Source organism: Camelus bactrianus, chromosome 7, assembly GCF_048773025.1.
Source record: "Camelus bactrianus isolate YW-2024 breed Bactrian camel chromosome 7, ASM4877302v1, whole genome shotgun sequence".
In the NCBI taxonomy this organism is placed as follows: Eukaryota; Metazoa; Chordata; class Mammalia; order Artiodactyla; family Camelidae; genus Camelus; species Camelus bactrianus.
Genome location: NC_133545.1, coordinates 78,385,235 through 78,398,102, shown reverse-complemented (window position 1 = coordinate 78,398,102; position 12,868 = coordinate 78,385,235). Strand labels below are relative to the sequence as shown.

Genomic DNA, 12,868 nt, shown 5'->3' with positions numbered 1-12,868 from the left:
TTTCAACATTTTCCAGGTCCAGAGATCTGGGAGACATTTCTGAGCAGTCCTTGCTTACTGGTGTAATTATTTCAACATATTTAATGATTTACACAAACTAAAATAATTACAGTGTAGGTAAAATGCTATACTTGCAACTTCAGTGTTCCCACAACTTGCAACTAACTAAGATAATGCATGTGTGTATCCCCAGCTTGTGAATGTGACCCCAATGGGACCATATCGGGTGGCATTTGTGTGAGCCACTCAGATCCAGACTTGGAGTCTGTGGCTGGCCAGTGCCTGTGTAAGGAGAACGTGGAAGGAGCCAAGTGTGACCGGTGTAAGCCCAACCACTATGGACTGAGCGCCACTGACCCCCTGGGCTGTCAGCGTAAGTCAACAGCAATTGGGCCTCCAACCTGGGTACGTTTTAAAGCTTGGAGATGCCTCTCTCAGCTCTAAAATTCGGTCATTGTAAATACCTGAGTGCTACAAGCCTGTGGGTTTTTTATTTTGCTTTGTTTTGTTCTTTTTAGTGATACAAAACCACCTGCAAATTTTAGTAAGTTAGTGGAGAACTTTTTTAGATGGTTTGATGAGTTTATCATAAAGAACCAGCAGGGGGCGCTCACATTTTCGCTGCTGGAGCAAACGGGAAAATATCAGGAAATGTTATGCCAAGTTATGAAACCCCTAGGAAAACGTTCTCCACTAGGACTATCCCATACAAATTTGTGAAATTACATTATGCATTTTTGCATAGATTGATGACTTCTTAGGCAGTTTTCAAGTGGAGGATTTCTTTTCTTTTTATTTTTTAAAATTATTTTTCCCCTTCCTTCCCACACCCCTCTTAGTATTGTCTTCCGTTCTCTGAGAAAGAGAAGGGAAAAAAGAAGCAAGGAGGGGTCATGGGGAAATAGAAATAAGCTCAGAGTTTTCTGGGGCCAAATGGGAAGCCCCTTGGCTCTGGGATCACAGAAATACAGAGCGGCCTGGGGTCTCACAGAGCTGACAATTCCTCAGAGAATCTGGGTTAATTATTTCCCTTTGGTCACAGTATCATGCTCTATGTTTTTGCCCATATACGGAACTGTGGATTATTTGCATGTTTAGAAAGCGATGTGATGAATCAGTCTGTAATAAAATGCTCTTCTTTCTGGATTTGATGGCAAAATTGAGTTTCAGGATAATGAATTTATACAGCCAAGCCAATTTCCCATTATACCTTTGAGCCCTCCAGGCATTTCCTGGGGTTCAATGACTAACTTTATGCCCTCCAAGAATGGGCCAAACATTGGGTTTTGTTTTCTTTTCTTTTTTCCTTTGTAAGAATGTTAATTACATGTAATTCACATGCCATACACTTCACTTGTTAAAGTGTACAATGCAGTGATTTTTAGTATATTCAGAGTGTGTAACCATCACTACAGTCAACTTTAGAACACTTTTAGTACCTTAGAAAGAAACCACATACCCTACTTCTGGCTATATACCCAAAAGATTGAAAGTAGCATCTTGAAGAGATAGTTGTACACCCATGTTAACAGAAGCATTATTCATAGCAGTCACAAGGTGGAAGCAACCCAAGTATCCATCAATGGATGAATAAATAAAATGTGTCATATACACAAAATGGAATATCATTCAGCAAGAAAAAGGAAGGGAATCCTAACACATGCTACAACAAGGATGAGCCTTGAAAACATTATGCCAAGTGAAATAAGCCAGACACAAAAGAACAAATATTACATGATTCCACTTATAGGAAGTGTCTAGAGTAGTCAAATCCAGAGAAACAAAGCACAGAATGCTGGTTGCCAAGGGCTGGGGGAGGGAGGAGGAATAGGGAGAGATGCTATTTAATGGGAACAGAGTTTCAGTTTTGCAAGATGAAAAGAGTTCTGGAGATTGGCTGCACAACAGTGTGAGTGTACTTGACAGTACTGAACTGTAAATTTGAAAATGAAGATGGGAAATTTTAGATTGTATGTAGTTTACCATAAAAAAAGAAAAGGAGACCCCATACTCTTGGGCCTCCACCTCTCTTTCCCCCCAGCCCTAGGCAAGCACTAATCTACTTTCTGTTTCTACATGTTTGCCTGTTGGGAACATTTCAGACAAATGGGATCATAATCATACGTGGTCTTTCGTATCTAGCTTCTTTCACTTAGCATCATGTTTTCAAGGTTCATCCATGTCGCAGCGGGTATCAGTACTTCATTTCTTTTTTCTGCTGAATGATATTCCATTGTATGATATACCGCAATTTATTTTTCCACTTGACAGTTGACGGACATTTGGGCTGTTTCCATGAACATTGTTCTTTGCCTTCAGGGGGGTAGCAGGGGAAATATGTATCTCACTCTACACAGTTTCCTAGCCTTCACAACATAAGCAGGACTTGGAAATGCCTGTGGGTAGAAGAGAAAGAGGAGGGAGAGAATGAAAAAAAAATAATAACATGGCACTAGAGAAAAAGAGGAGAGATAGGGAAATGACAGCTGCATCTGCCAGAGAGGGAGCCTTCGCTAATGGCAGTGGCACAAACTCCTGCCCCTGGTCACCTGACCCAGCCAACATCACTCAGGAGACCTGTGCTGGGCTCTCTAGCATGCATGACTTCCTCCACTCATGTCTCCTCCTAATTGCCAGCCAGTAGGACCACATGAGGGCTCTGGAAGTGTCTGGCACTGGATGTCCTGTGCGGCGTTGAATGCAGTGCAGTAATGGTGCAGCCAGGCAGACAATAAACTTGGCAGAGCCGGCTGCTCTGTGTTCTTGTGGCCACGTGTTTTGCTCAGTGTGAGCTATTAAGGACATTTACCAGAGTGGGGAAATCAAGATGAGAATAATTGCGTATGCTGTGCTTTCAGCCTGCAACGGTAACCCCCTCGGGAGTCTGCCAGTCTTGACCTGTGATGCGGATACAGGCCAGTGCTTGAGTCGGTTGTTTGCTGCAGGACCACGCTGTGAAGAATGCACTGTATGTATCGTCCTCTGATTTCCCCTTTATGAGGTGATACAAATTTCTACAGCCATTGCCTAAAAGAGACTTAGTCTTGTGGATTGCTTTCTCTGCTATTGTGTTTCAGTACCCTTGTAATAAAAGTATTTACACTACAGAAATCAGCCAGCACTGGAAATCAGCCCCCCACCTTCCTGCAGAGAACTAGTTGTTAAACATTTACCAGCACAGCAGCGTTTACCAGATGAGACTGAACCAACCCAGGCACTGATGTCAATCATTTTAGCCACTGTTCTCCTAGAAGTGCCAAGCAGTAGCATGTAAGAACATTGATCTGCCCCCTTGGTTAGCACCAGATCAGAGGGCCTTTTCTTCTGTTTCTTATACATAGTCTCTTTGCCTAAAAATATTTTAAATGAGCTTATCAAAAATAAATAATTAAATATTTTTAAAAACCCGTAGGTTTAAATGTACTGTAGGTTCCCGTGGGAAATAAACTCTTGGATTTTTCACAGACTCCACTGCACATATGAGCATAAATGTCTAAAATTAGCAAAATCAGCCATTTTTCACTCCATGAGAAACATGTCACGCATTTAGGGAGTTAAAAACCCAGCTCTTTTCTTTGTCCTCCAACCTTGGCAGCCCACCATGACATTTTAGAAAGGAATAACAAAAACTTAACCTAATAAAAGAACGGTGACCTTGATGTGTCTGAAGAAATGGAGCTGATAAATAAGAAACACATGTCTGTTACGACATAGCTTTGTGCTAATATTGTAAGTCCTTTTACTGAAAACACATGTGGATGGGGCAGAGGAAGTGGGGAAAGAAAGCAAGGAGAGAAATGTGAAGAAGGACCTCTAGGTAAGATGACTGTGTGTGGGCAATGCAAAAAAAGCGTGCAGAGCTGGTAAATAGATCAATGGAGACACCGCATCTGATCATTCCAGACTAACCTTAGACTCGGGCTGACTTCATTGGCAGATTAACTGCCACTCTGTAATTAACTCAGTTGTGTTTGCAAAAGGAAAATAACTGAGTTGGGGGACTTGTCCATCACAGCTGAGCCCAGGCATCTGCCCAGTGCCCCACATTCACATCTGTCAGTGGTATCTTGGATGGTGTGCAGGGTGAGGGGGGTGGGGAAGGGGAACATGACAGCATACGCTGCCTCGAGGGGGTTTTTGCAACCCCATCCTGAGTGAATTTCACATTGTGTTTGCTTAAACTGAAGTTTGGTTTGGGGAAAGATATCAAAATTCCTTTGCTGCATTTTGTAACAAATTATGCCAACTTTTTTAATGTTTAAAATAAATCTTTTCGAGTAAAATTGGGCATAAAATTTTACCAAGATACCAACAAAAAATATGTGTGGATACCGCAACCCATTTCAAACGAGAGTTCCTTACCTACTAGGACCTTAATTTTATCTGTGCTTGTTAAATTGAGGTTTGAAGGGGAAGTATTTTTCTGAGTATTTTAGAGTAAATGTTATCAGACTTAAGAAGTAGTTGTTTGTCTTTCACCAGCTGTTTATGTTGAATAAAGGTCATGATGTTGCAATGATGAAAAAAGTCTTGAAGAGCAGAGTTGAGTCTATCACGTAGTGAGACTTTGTTATGCCAAAATAATTATTTATAAACAAGTGATTCTAGAGGGGGGGCCAGAATATAGCTCAAGCAGTAGAGTGCATGCTTAACATGCATGAGGTCTTGGGTTCAATCCCCACTACCTCCTCTACAAATAAATAAATAGCCTAATTATTTCCCCACCCCCCCAAAAAAAAACTTTAAAAAATATATAAACAAGTGATTCTACTAAACTGTAATATTCATATATGATCTCAAATTCAGCCAGCGTGATTTTTTTTTAACCTCCAAATATTGCAGTAGTATGTATGTAAAAATCCCTAGGGATTTTGTGGTAAGGTACTCTGTTGGTTTTACAAAAGTCAGAAGTAGGCTAGTTGAAGAATTTCTCCATAGTGGCCTTAGACAAGCCAGCTTGAGGCTAAAATTGGTGCTGTCAGAGGAACTGTGAGGTTTCCATTGCATCTCCATTGAAACCAATAGATAAACAACCCCCACTTTTGTTCTCTTCATTTCAAGTCTTGGGAACGGGAGATACGTGTTTTTAGAAAATCATCACCAATTGCATAGGCAAGTAAGCTACTTGTGAGATTGTTCAGGCCGTGTGGCTGTTTGCTACACGTCAGTTGAAATGTGGTGCTTTTATTACCACACTTCAGAGCAGCAAATGTCTTCCCAAATGGAAACAACTGAGCATTTCCTCTTTGTAGGTCGGATACTGGGGCCTGGAAAGCCACCTGCGTGGATGTTCTCCCCGTGACTGTGATATTGGAGGTGCTCATTGCAACGTGTGAGTCAGTAAAATGAATAACTAAGTTTTGCGGCAATATTCCTCACTCCCATTTCCACAGAAAAGCACATTTTATTCTGACGTGCTCATAGTCATGGGTGAAGGAGTTCATTCCATGACAAGCAAAGGGTGCTGAAAAGCGACGATCTTGAGACATTAACCATCGCCCAATTGATTTCTTTCACTTAAGATATTTCCAAGGGTGAGATAACAGTTCTACTGCCTGGGTAGCCCACGAGTGGCAGGAAAGATGCCTGAAAACGTGTGACTGGACCTGCCTAAAGTACCAACATTTGTCAGCCTGTAAAGAGAGGCTGCAGTCTCCTCTCCCCAATTTTCAGAGCAGAATCAGAGCGCCTCTGGGGAGAGAAGTGGCGGCCAGGGTTTCATGGATCTGGATTTGCTTTTCAAGAGAGACCTGGCCATCCCATTGCCTCTCCACATCCTCCCCAGGACAGTTGATTGATGGATTCAAATAATGGGTTCAAACCCAGGGGGCGTTTAGCCTAGCACCCCCAGGCCCTCATCTGACACTCACCCTACCCCCTCCACATTTTTTTTTATGAGATTGGTTTGTTTTTCCTCAGGTGCTCACCCAAGGATGGGCAGTGTGATTGCCGTCCGCATGTCACAGGCCGCAGGTGCACTGAGCCAGCGCCCGGCTACTTCTTCGTTCCTTTGAATTTCTACCTCTACGAGACAGAGGAAGCCACGCCACTCCAGGGACTGGCGCCTTTGGTTTGTATTTCATTGACTCTCCTTACAGACTTCATTTAATGGAGAGTAGGTAGATACACACAGCAACTCTTGAGATCATGGGTAAGGTAGCCGGAAGAGAATGGCTTTGCTGAAGAGTTGATTCCATCATGGAACTGCAGATTAACTAAAGTCTTGAGGGCAGAATCTGCATTTTGTTTCTCTTTGTATCTTTGAAATGGATTCAGTTGTGATGAAACAGACTTGACTTTTGTTTTTTCAATGCACTCATCAGAGAGGGTGTGTTTATTGAGCATCTCCTTGTCTGTCTCCCTGACGACACTATAAACCATGAGAGGGAAGGGAGGATGTGTATCCCCTCCCTACAGTTGCTCTAGTGCCAAGCACAGTGCCTGGCACATAGTAGGAACCCACAGGTCTCTGCTAATAAATGAGTGAATGAATGAACGAATAAGGTACTGAACCAAGTGTCAGATGTGCTCCCCGGCCTCTGAAGCTGGTCTCAGATTAACAGTCTTCAGTGTGGGCAGTGACGTTCACAGGAGAATGTGATTCAGAATGTCATTTGGCACTCTGCTGCAGTTCCTACAAGTCACCAGTCCTGTGGCAGATTTTCCCTAAAAATATTTATCTCAGAGTCTTATGAGAGGTGCAGACCTAGGCATCTGAACTGATTAGAGAAAATACAAGTTATAGACTCCCATAAGAATCTCCTGCTTGACTCCAGCCAGAGGCAGGAATCTGACAAAGGAAGAGGTGTTGTGAGGTGAAAATCTTCGAGGAGAAGGTATGTGAAAGTTGATTCTGCAGACAGGATTTGGATGGAAAACTGGGAACTCATTCCAGGTTCCAGTGACTAAGTCATTTCCTGAGGTCTCTTCCTTATCTGGACACCACTGGTGGGAGGGGTGAAAACACCCCTTCAGAGTCTTGGAACTTGCGCTTTTACTGACTGTGACTGGGGCAGGAAGAGGAGGCTTGCTCTGTCCCGGCCTAGGCTCTGATCTGCGGTGGGTGGAGTCAGGATGAAACAGTCCTATGTGTGGACTCCCCTTCATGTTTTTAGTATTGCAGGTTTAAGATGGTAACTGGAAGAGAAAAAAAACAACTTTGGGGAAGGAATATTGGTATTTATATTTAGGCTCTAACTATTGTGAAATAATAGGAAACTGTGTGTATGTGTGTGTGTGTGAGTCTGTCTGTCTGTCTGTCTGTATGTATATAGTGATCTTGGCTCCTGGTTCCTGGGACAGAACTCCCCCAACCTGTGTAATTTTCTAAGTGATACAGACTCTAGGAGCATCTTTTGTTCTAATATTTGGTCTTTGACCCTGGCTCCTGACATAGAGCTCCTGAATCCTTTGGGCTTTCCTGGGTGGTAGGAGTGTCGTTGGTTCTGATGAGGTGACTCTCAGTGGGCTCCTGGATGGCTTCAGGTTGGGAACCAGTCATCAGAAAGACCAAGCCAAGATTAGAAGCTTGAAACTTCCAGCCCCACCCCCATCCTCCAGGAAGGGGTGAGGCGAGGGGGACTGAGGTGATGATCCATCATACCTGTGTGATGAAGCCTCCATAAAATTCCCCAAACCTCAGGCTTCAGAGAGCTTCCAGGTTGGTGAGCATGTCCATGTGCTGGGAGGGTGGCACACCCCAGCTCCAAGGGGACAGAAGCGCCTGTGTCTGGGACCCTTTTAGTTCTTACCCTATGGACATCTTCATCTGATGGTTTATCTGTATCCTTAATCATGTCCTTTATCATAGAACAAACCAGGAAACGTAATAAGTGCTTCTCTGAGTTCTGTGAGCCATTCTAGCAAATCATCGAACCCAAGGTAGGGGTGACAGGAACGCCAGTGTATAGCAAGGTACAAGATACTGAGCTCCAGGCTACCAGTGGTGTAGAAAGGGATTAATTAATTAATTAAGTACTTTTACATAGAGAGCTCAGGACGAGGGCAGTGACTTACAATAAGGAGAGTCAGTACGCACATTAGGACTTCGCAGCCATGATGGATCCTTATGAACGGGCTTAACACACGGGTAGAATAATTTAGCCTGAGACTTGAAAATGATGCACATTTCCATTGGTGGGCTAGGTGAGAAGACAGTCCAACCATAAAAGTTACAAGTAATGGCTGCGAGGAGAAACAACGCAGGCGTATTCACAGGTAGATCAGAAAATTTACGTAGGGAAGAAGTCTTGAAAGAGAAAATTAGATTTGCCTATTAAAGAGGCTAAATTTCCTTCTCTGGGAAATAAGAACTCCTTGGTGCTTTCTGAGCAGAGAAATGACGTGATGAAGACTGTCCTCTGTGTTCTCATAGATGCCATCCAGCAGGAGTGAGGGCTGGGGTGGAGGAGCACAGAGTGCAGTGGTCCAGGCAGGGAGAAGAGGGAGGATGGTGATGGAGACATGAAAGGACATGAATCCAAGACCACATTTTACAAATAATTGTTTTAATACTGAAATTGGAGAGCTAAGAAGAATGGCAGTTAACTTTCTTGGTGGGTCCTCAAAAAGATATCTATATCTCTGTCTGTCTGTCTATCTGTCTATCCAACCATCCATCCATCCATCCATCTATCTCTGTACCTGTCTGTATCTTTCTTGGTCTGTCCGGTCAGCAGCTGAATGCCTATGGAGATAATCTAAAAGAGAAGCCCTCAAAAGTCAGGATTTTAAGGAAACTGGAGTTGCATGAATGCAATTCTGCTATTTTAGTTTGGCTGGTGGAATTTTGCTATCCCAATATAACCTCTCAGGGGAACTTTTAAGGCCAAATTCTATAAATTGTGAGAACTAAAATTGGTCTGAAGAGTCAAAATTACAATATCTAATAAATCTTTGAATCTCTCTCTCATGCCTGTTGTTAGTTTTCTACAATTTCCTTCTAGAGATTTCACATTAAAGCACAGCATTTGTCCTTTTTTCTAAATACCATAAAACCAGTAGAAAAGAAGAACTATTTCCCCAGTTTAGAATTGAACTAGTCTAGCATTCCTTAAAAAGAAAACTCACACGTCGTTTTAAGATCACCAAAAATTTCCTGTTTTCATCGAGAAATAAAAAATTATACACTGGCTTCTTCCTGAGGCTATTAAGTGAGAATCATAATGACCTTTTAAATTATGGTATAATTGGAACTTTTGTTGGTTACTTAAACTATCATATCTTTTCTTTTTAAGATATTAGCAACAGCTTTGCCTACATGTGATGTGTATTTCCAGCAACAAGGAGATTATTTCATAATTGACAAAGGAAATATAATCCTGAAGAGAAACCAGAAGCAAAGCAGACAAGCAGACGAGCGCAGTGAGGTAAACCATTTCTTCGGGGCCATTGTCTGTCATGCCAGATGCAAATAACCAGGGTAATGCACTTAGAACCGTGCCTGGCCGTGTAAGTACTCAGTCCATGTAAGCTCTTACTATCCTCACGAATAGGATGAAGAAGGGAAAAAGCAAGCTCAAAGTAATTAGAGCCTCTGGAGGAAAACTTCAGTAGCTTTATTTCTCTACAGAAAGAATTTCTAGAATGCAAGATTCTGGACAGTTGGAGAGTCAGGCCCTGTGAATTCATAATTTCTGGTCACTTTAGTCAGGAGAGGTACCATGCAATGGCTGTCCTCCTAGTTGGAGGAAAAAAGGACATGCTGTTGTTCCTGGGGATGGGACGTGACTATGTCCTTGGTCCTGAGATGGATACAGTTGGTCATTGCTGGCATGAGTGCCAGGGTGCTGGCACCTCCTCAGGGCCCTGCCTCTAATGGCTTCAGAAGGCTGGAGGAGATCTGAAGACCTTGTAGCCATCCAGCTATTATTCATTCAAAGTTAGGGCCACTTTAGGCCTGTGTGTTTGTCCGTTTGTTATGCTGGGATCTTTACTGAGCGTCCCTGTGTGCATACGCACAAATAAGCATGTTGGAAAAGCAAAGAAAAAGCAGATATTGGCCATTCTGTTCATAAAGCCAGGACCTGAAACAGATCCTTATACATAAGAGACCTTCTCAAGTGAGTGAAATGATTGAATGAATGACAACGAAAATACCTAGACATAGAGCCTGCCCTTCAGGTTGTGGTGGAGGAAATGAGCCATGTATGCAAACAACGAATGCGTGGCAGGGTGGAGTAAGTATCGTAAGGAGGGCCACATACAGTGACAGGACTTCACTTACGGAGAAGCCCCCCAGCAGACAGGATCAGAGAAGGCTTCGCGGGTGGTGTTCCTCCTTCTGGCCCCATGTTCACCAAGTCACGGCGGCTTTGCTCTTCTCCTCCTTGTTTCTGTTTCCATGCCACATGGTTAGGAAGCCCTTTCTGGCTCTGGGCTTCTCAGTCTGATGTCCATCTGAAAGAAAAGAGTGAGGAGTGCCCCTTGCTCCCTGGGGCACGGATCAGTGAGCCTCAGAATTTACTGTGCGTATGTATTGCCCAGGGAGTTCATTTAGAAGGCAGATTCTAGGGCCATCCACTTGACATGCTTGATCAGGGAATCCGAGACTAGCCATCTGCATGTCTGCCCCAAGTGATACAGATAGTCCCTAAAAGCACTTTGAGAAACACTGCTCTAAATATCCACAACCTCGTCTCCTTACTCTTGCCTGAAATGACCGCTTCTGTATTATTGAGTTGCAAAATTTCTAGTCATCCCTTAAGACCCAAGTCAGATTTATCTTCTCTGGCATTCCCTACTCTGACATCTGGACGTAATTAATTGTTTCCATCTCTGGGGTCCCATAGATCAGTAATTTTCAAACTGTAGATCATGCCTATTTGTAAGTAAGTCGTGAAATCAATTGACTGGATCAGCTTAGTGCAACAGAACAATATGAAACCAAGGGCATTTTTTGATGAAACTTTTTCTTCAGTTTTATATAAATGTGTGTGTGTGGTCACACACATACTCTGAGTCACTCTCTTTGGTTGGGTTCCCTAGAAGCAGAGATGACAACAGAGATTTGGGTGCATGTGCTTTACTGAGGGAGCACTCATCAGGAGAAACTGGTAAGGGAGGAGAGTAGTAGGCTGAGGAGGGGAAGTGAGCAAGGATGGAATTTAGGGTAAAGTCAAGCCTTGCCTAACCCCCTAGGGAAGCTCTAAAGCATAAATCACACTGGAGTTTCTTCCATTGAGGCCCCAGGGGTGGCCTGTTTTATTCTCATATTAGCCAGTCATGGCTGTGAGCCGCCAGAGCAGGTGCAGGTCCCCTCCCAGATGAGGTGGCTCCCATATGCCAAGGGCAATTCTCCAGAGAATAGAGCAGCCACCAGTGAGACATAACAGCCAACAATCAGAGGAACTGGTGGCTAGATAGAGTGGCCCCAAAAAGGGGGTCTGGCAGCACACTAACAGCTCAACTACAGTCCACCCCTGGCGTTCGTCAGACCCGCGTGCAGGGCTAGAATAAACAGAAAATAAAAATGCAGGGCCCCTTGTTCAAAAATTAGGAAAAGGGCCATTACAAATAGTAAAATATACAGCTTTTTACTTTTTCCCACAGTTTCTGTCTCCATTTGTCAAAATGTTTTTTATGTGCTGTTTAATGTCGTTCTAAGTAAATACATACTAAAAATTTAAACTATTAACAATAATTAGTCTGTTCATCTTTAGAGCATGCAATGCCAGTTTTAACTGCAAATATAAGAGCACTTAATTCATACATGTAATCACCAAAATTATACACTTTATATTTTGTAGTCATATATGAATATACATTTTGCTCCTCCCAGAACAATGGGAATGCTATACAAAACTAACTCAACTGTTTTTTTTTCTGTCACATCTTATTACATGTTCTACCAATACTCTCTACCTTCAGCTTTCTAATAGGTAAGGAAGGACTGAAAGGCAAAGAAATTCTGAGTTGCCCTATCTTCTTTCCTTCTCAGCATCATTTTGAGTGTAAGTAGATGGCTAACTCAGGGAAGTAACATGAATAGTGTGTTTCTTAGAATGCCTTTGCCTTCTTTCTGTTCTGGTTGGAACAGAAAGCTTGGCTTCTGGGAGCTGTCAGCACCCCTGTTTTCTCAGTCATAGAAGTGATGTATCTTTTAGGGGCCCCATTCCACTGCCGTCTCAGGTCAGCATCTTCTGGCTGGCATGGCTGATGTAGGAGCAGTGGATCCCAGAGTCACACGACCACTGCTACACTTCTTCTGCTGCAAAGTTGATCCTTTGGGCTGGGGAAATGTCATGTTTTTCCACTTTGGGGAATCAGACACTGTGTGAGCCATCAGAGGGTGGTGCTGATCAAGACCATGAAGTGTCTGATTCTCACTGTAGGAGTCCACATAACATCACCTTCGACCAAGGGATCCACCTCACTACCCTCAATATAGGGGATCGCTGTGATATTTTGTGGAACATGTGGATGGTACAGATTCTTTTGGGCTATACTGTTAGAGAAGGAGAATAACAGCCTTGGGGCAAGACTAAATATGCATTGCTCAGCATTTCCTACTTGAAGAGCACTAACCTTACAGGTCAGAGAATCAATGATTCAGTTAACCCAGTGAACCGATTGTGAAAAGAACCTGAGCCAAATCTCCAGTTCTTACCTGACCCTCATATGCTCTGTTCCAGCAGGGGGACCGTGACGGCGTTTTGGGTACGTGGTTATCAGCATCAACTGAGATCCTGTATCCACTAGCCCTCGAAAGATCTAGGTATTTTCTCTTCCCCAACAGGCTCTAGAAATAACCATAGATCTCTTTGGGAAATAAGTGAGAGAATTCACACTTGCTGTGGTGTTGAAGAGTCTTTTCTCCTGGGGACCTGGCCTCTCAGTCACTGAGTTCTGGGTCTGAGAAGTAGCTCAG

General features: G+C 43.2%; 1 protein-coding gene across 1 annotated transcript in view; it reads left to right on the top strand.

Moving 5' to 3' along the window:
• LAMB4 (laminin subunit beta 4) overlaps positions 1–12,868 on the top strand; it is a 90,185-nt gene that overhangs the window by 25,421 nt on the left and 51,896 nt on the right. The window contains 4 exon segments of the mRNA XM_010947430.3: positions 194–373; positions 2,859–2,968; positions 5,253–5,332; positions 5,920–6,070. Of these exon segments, the coding sequence (XP_010945732.2) occupies positions 194–373; positions 2,859–2,968; positions 5,253–5,332; positions 5,920–6,070 (521 nt within the window).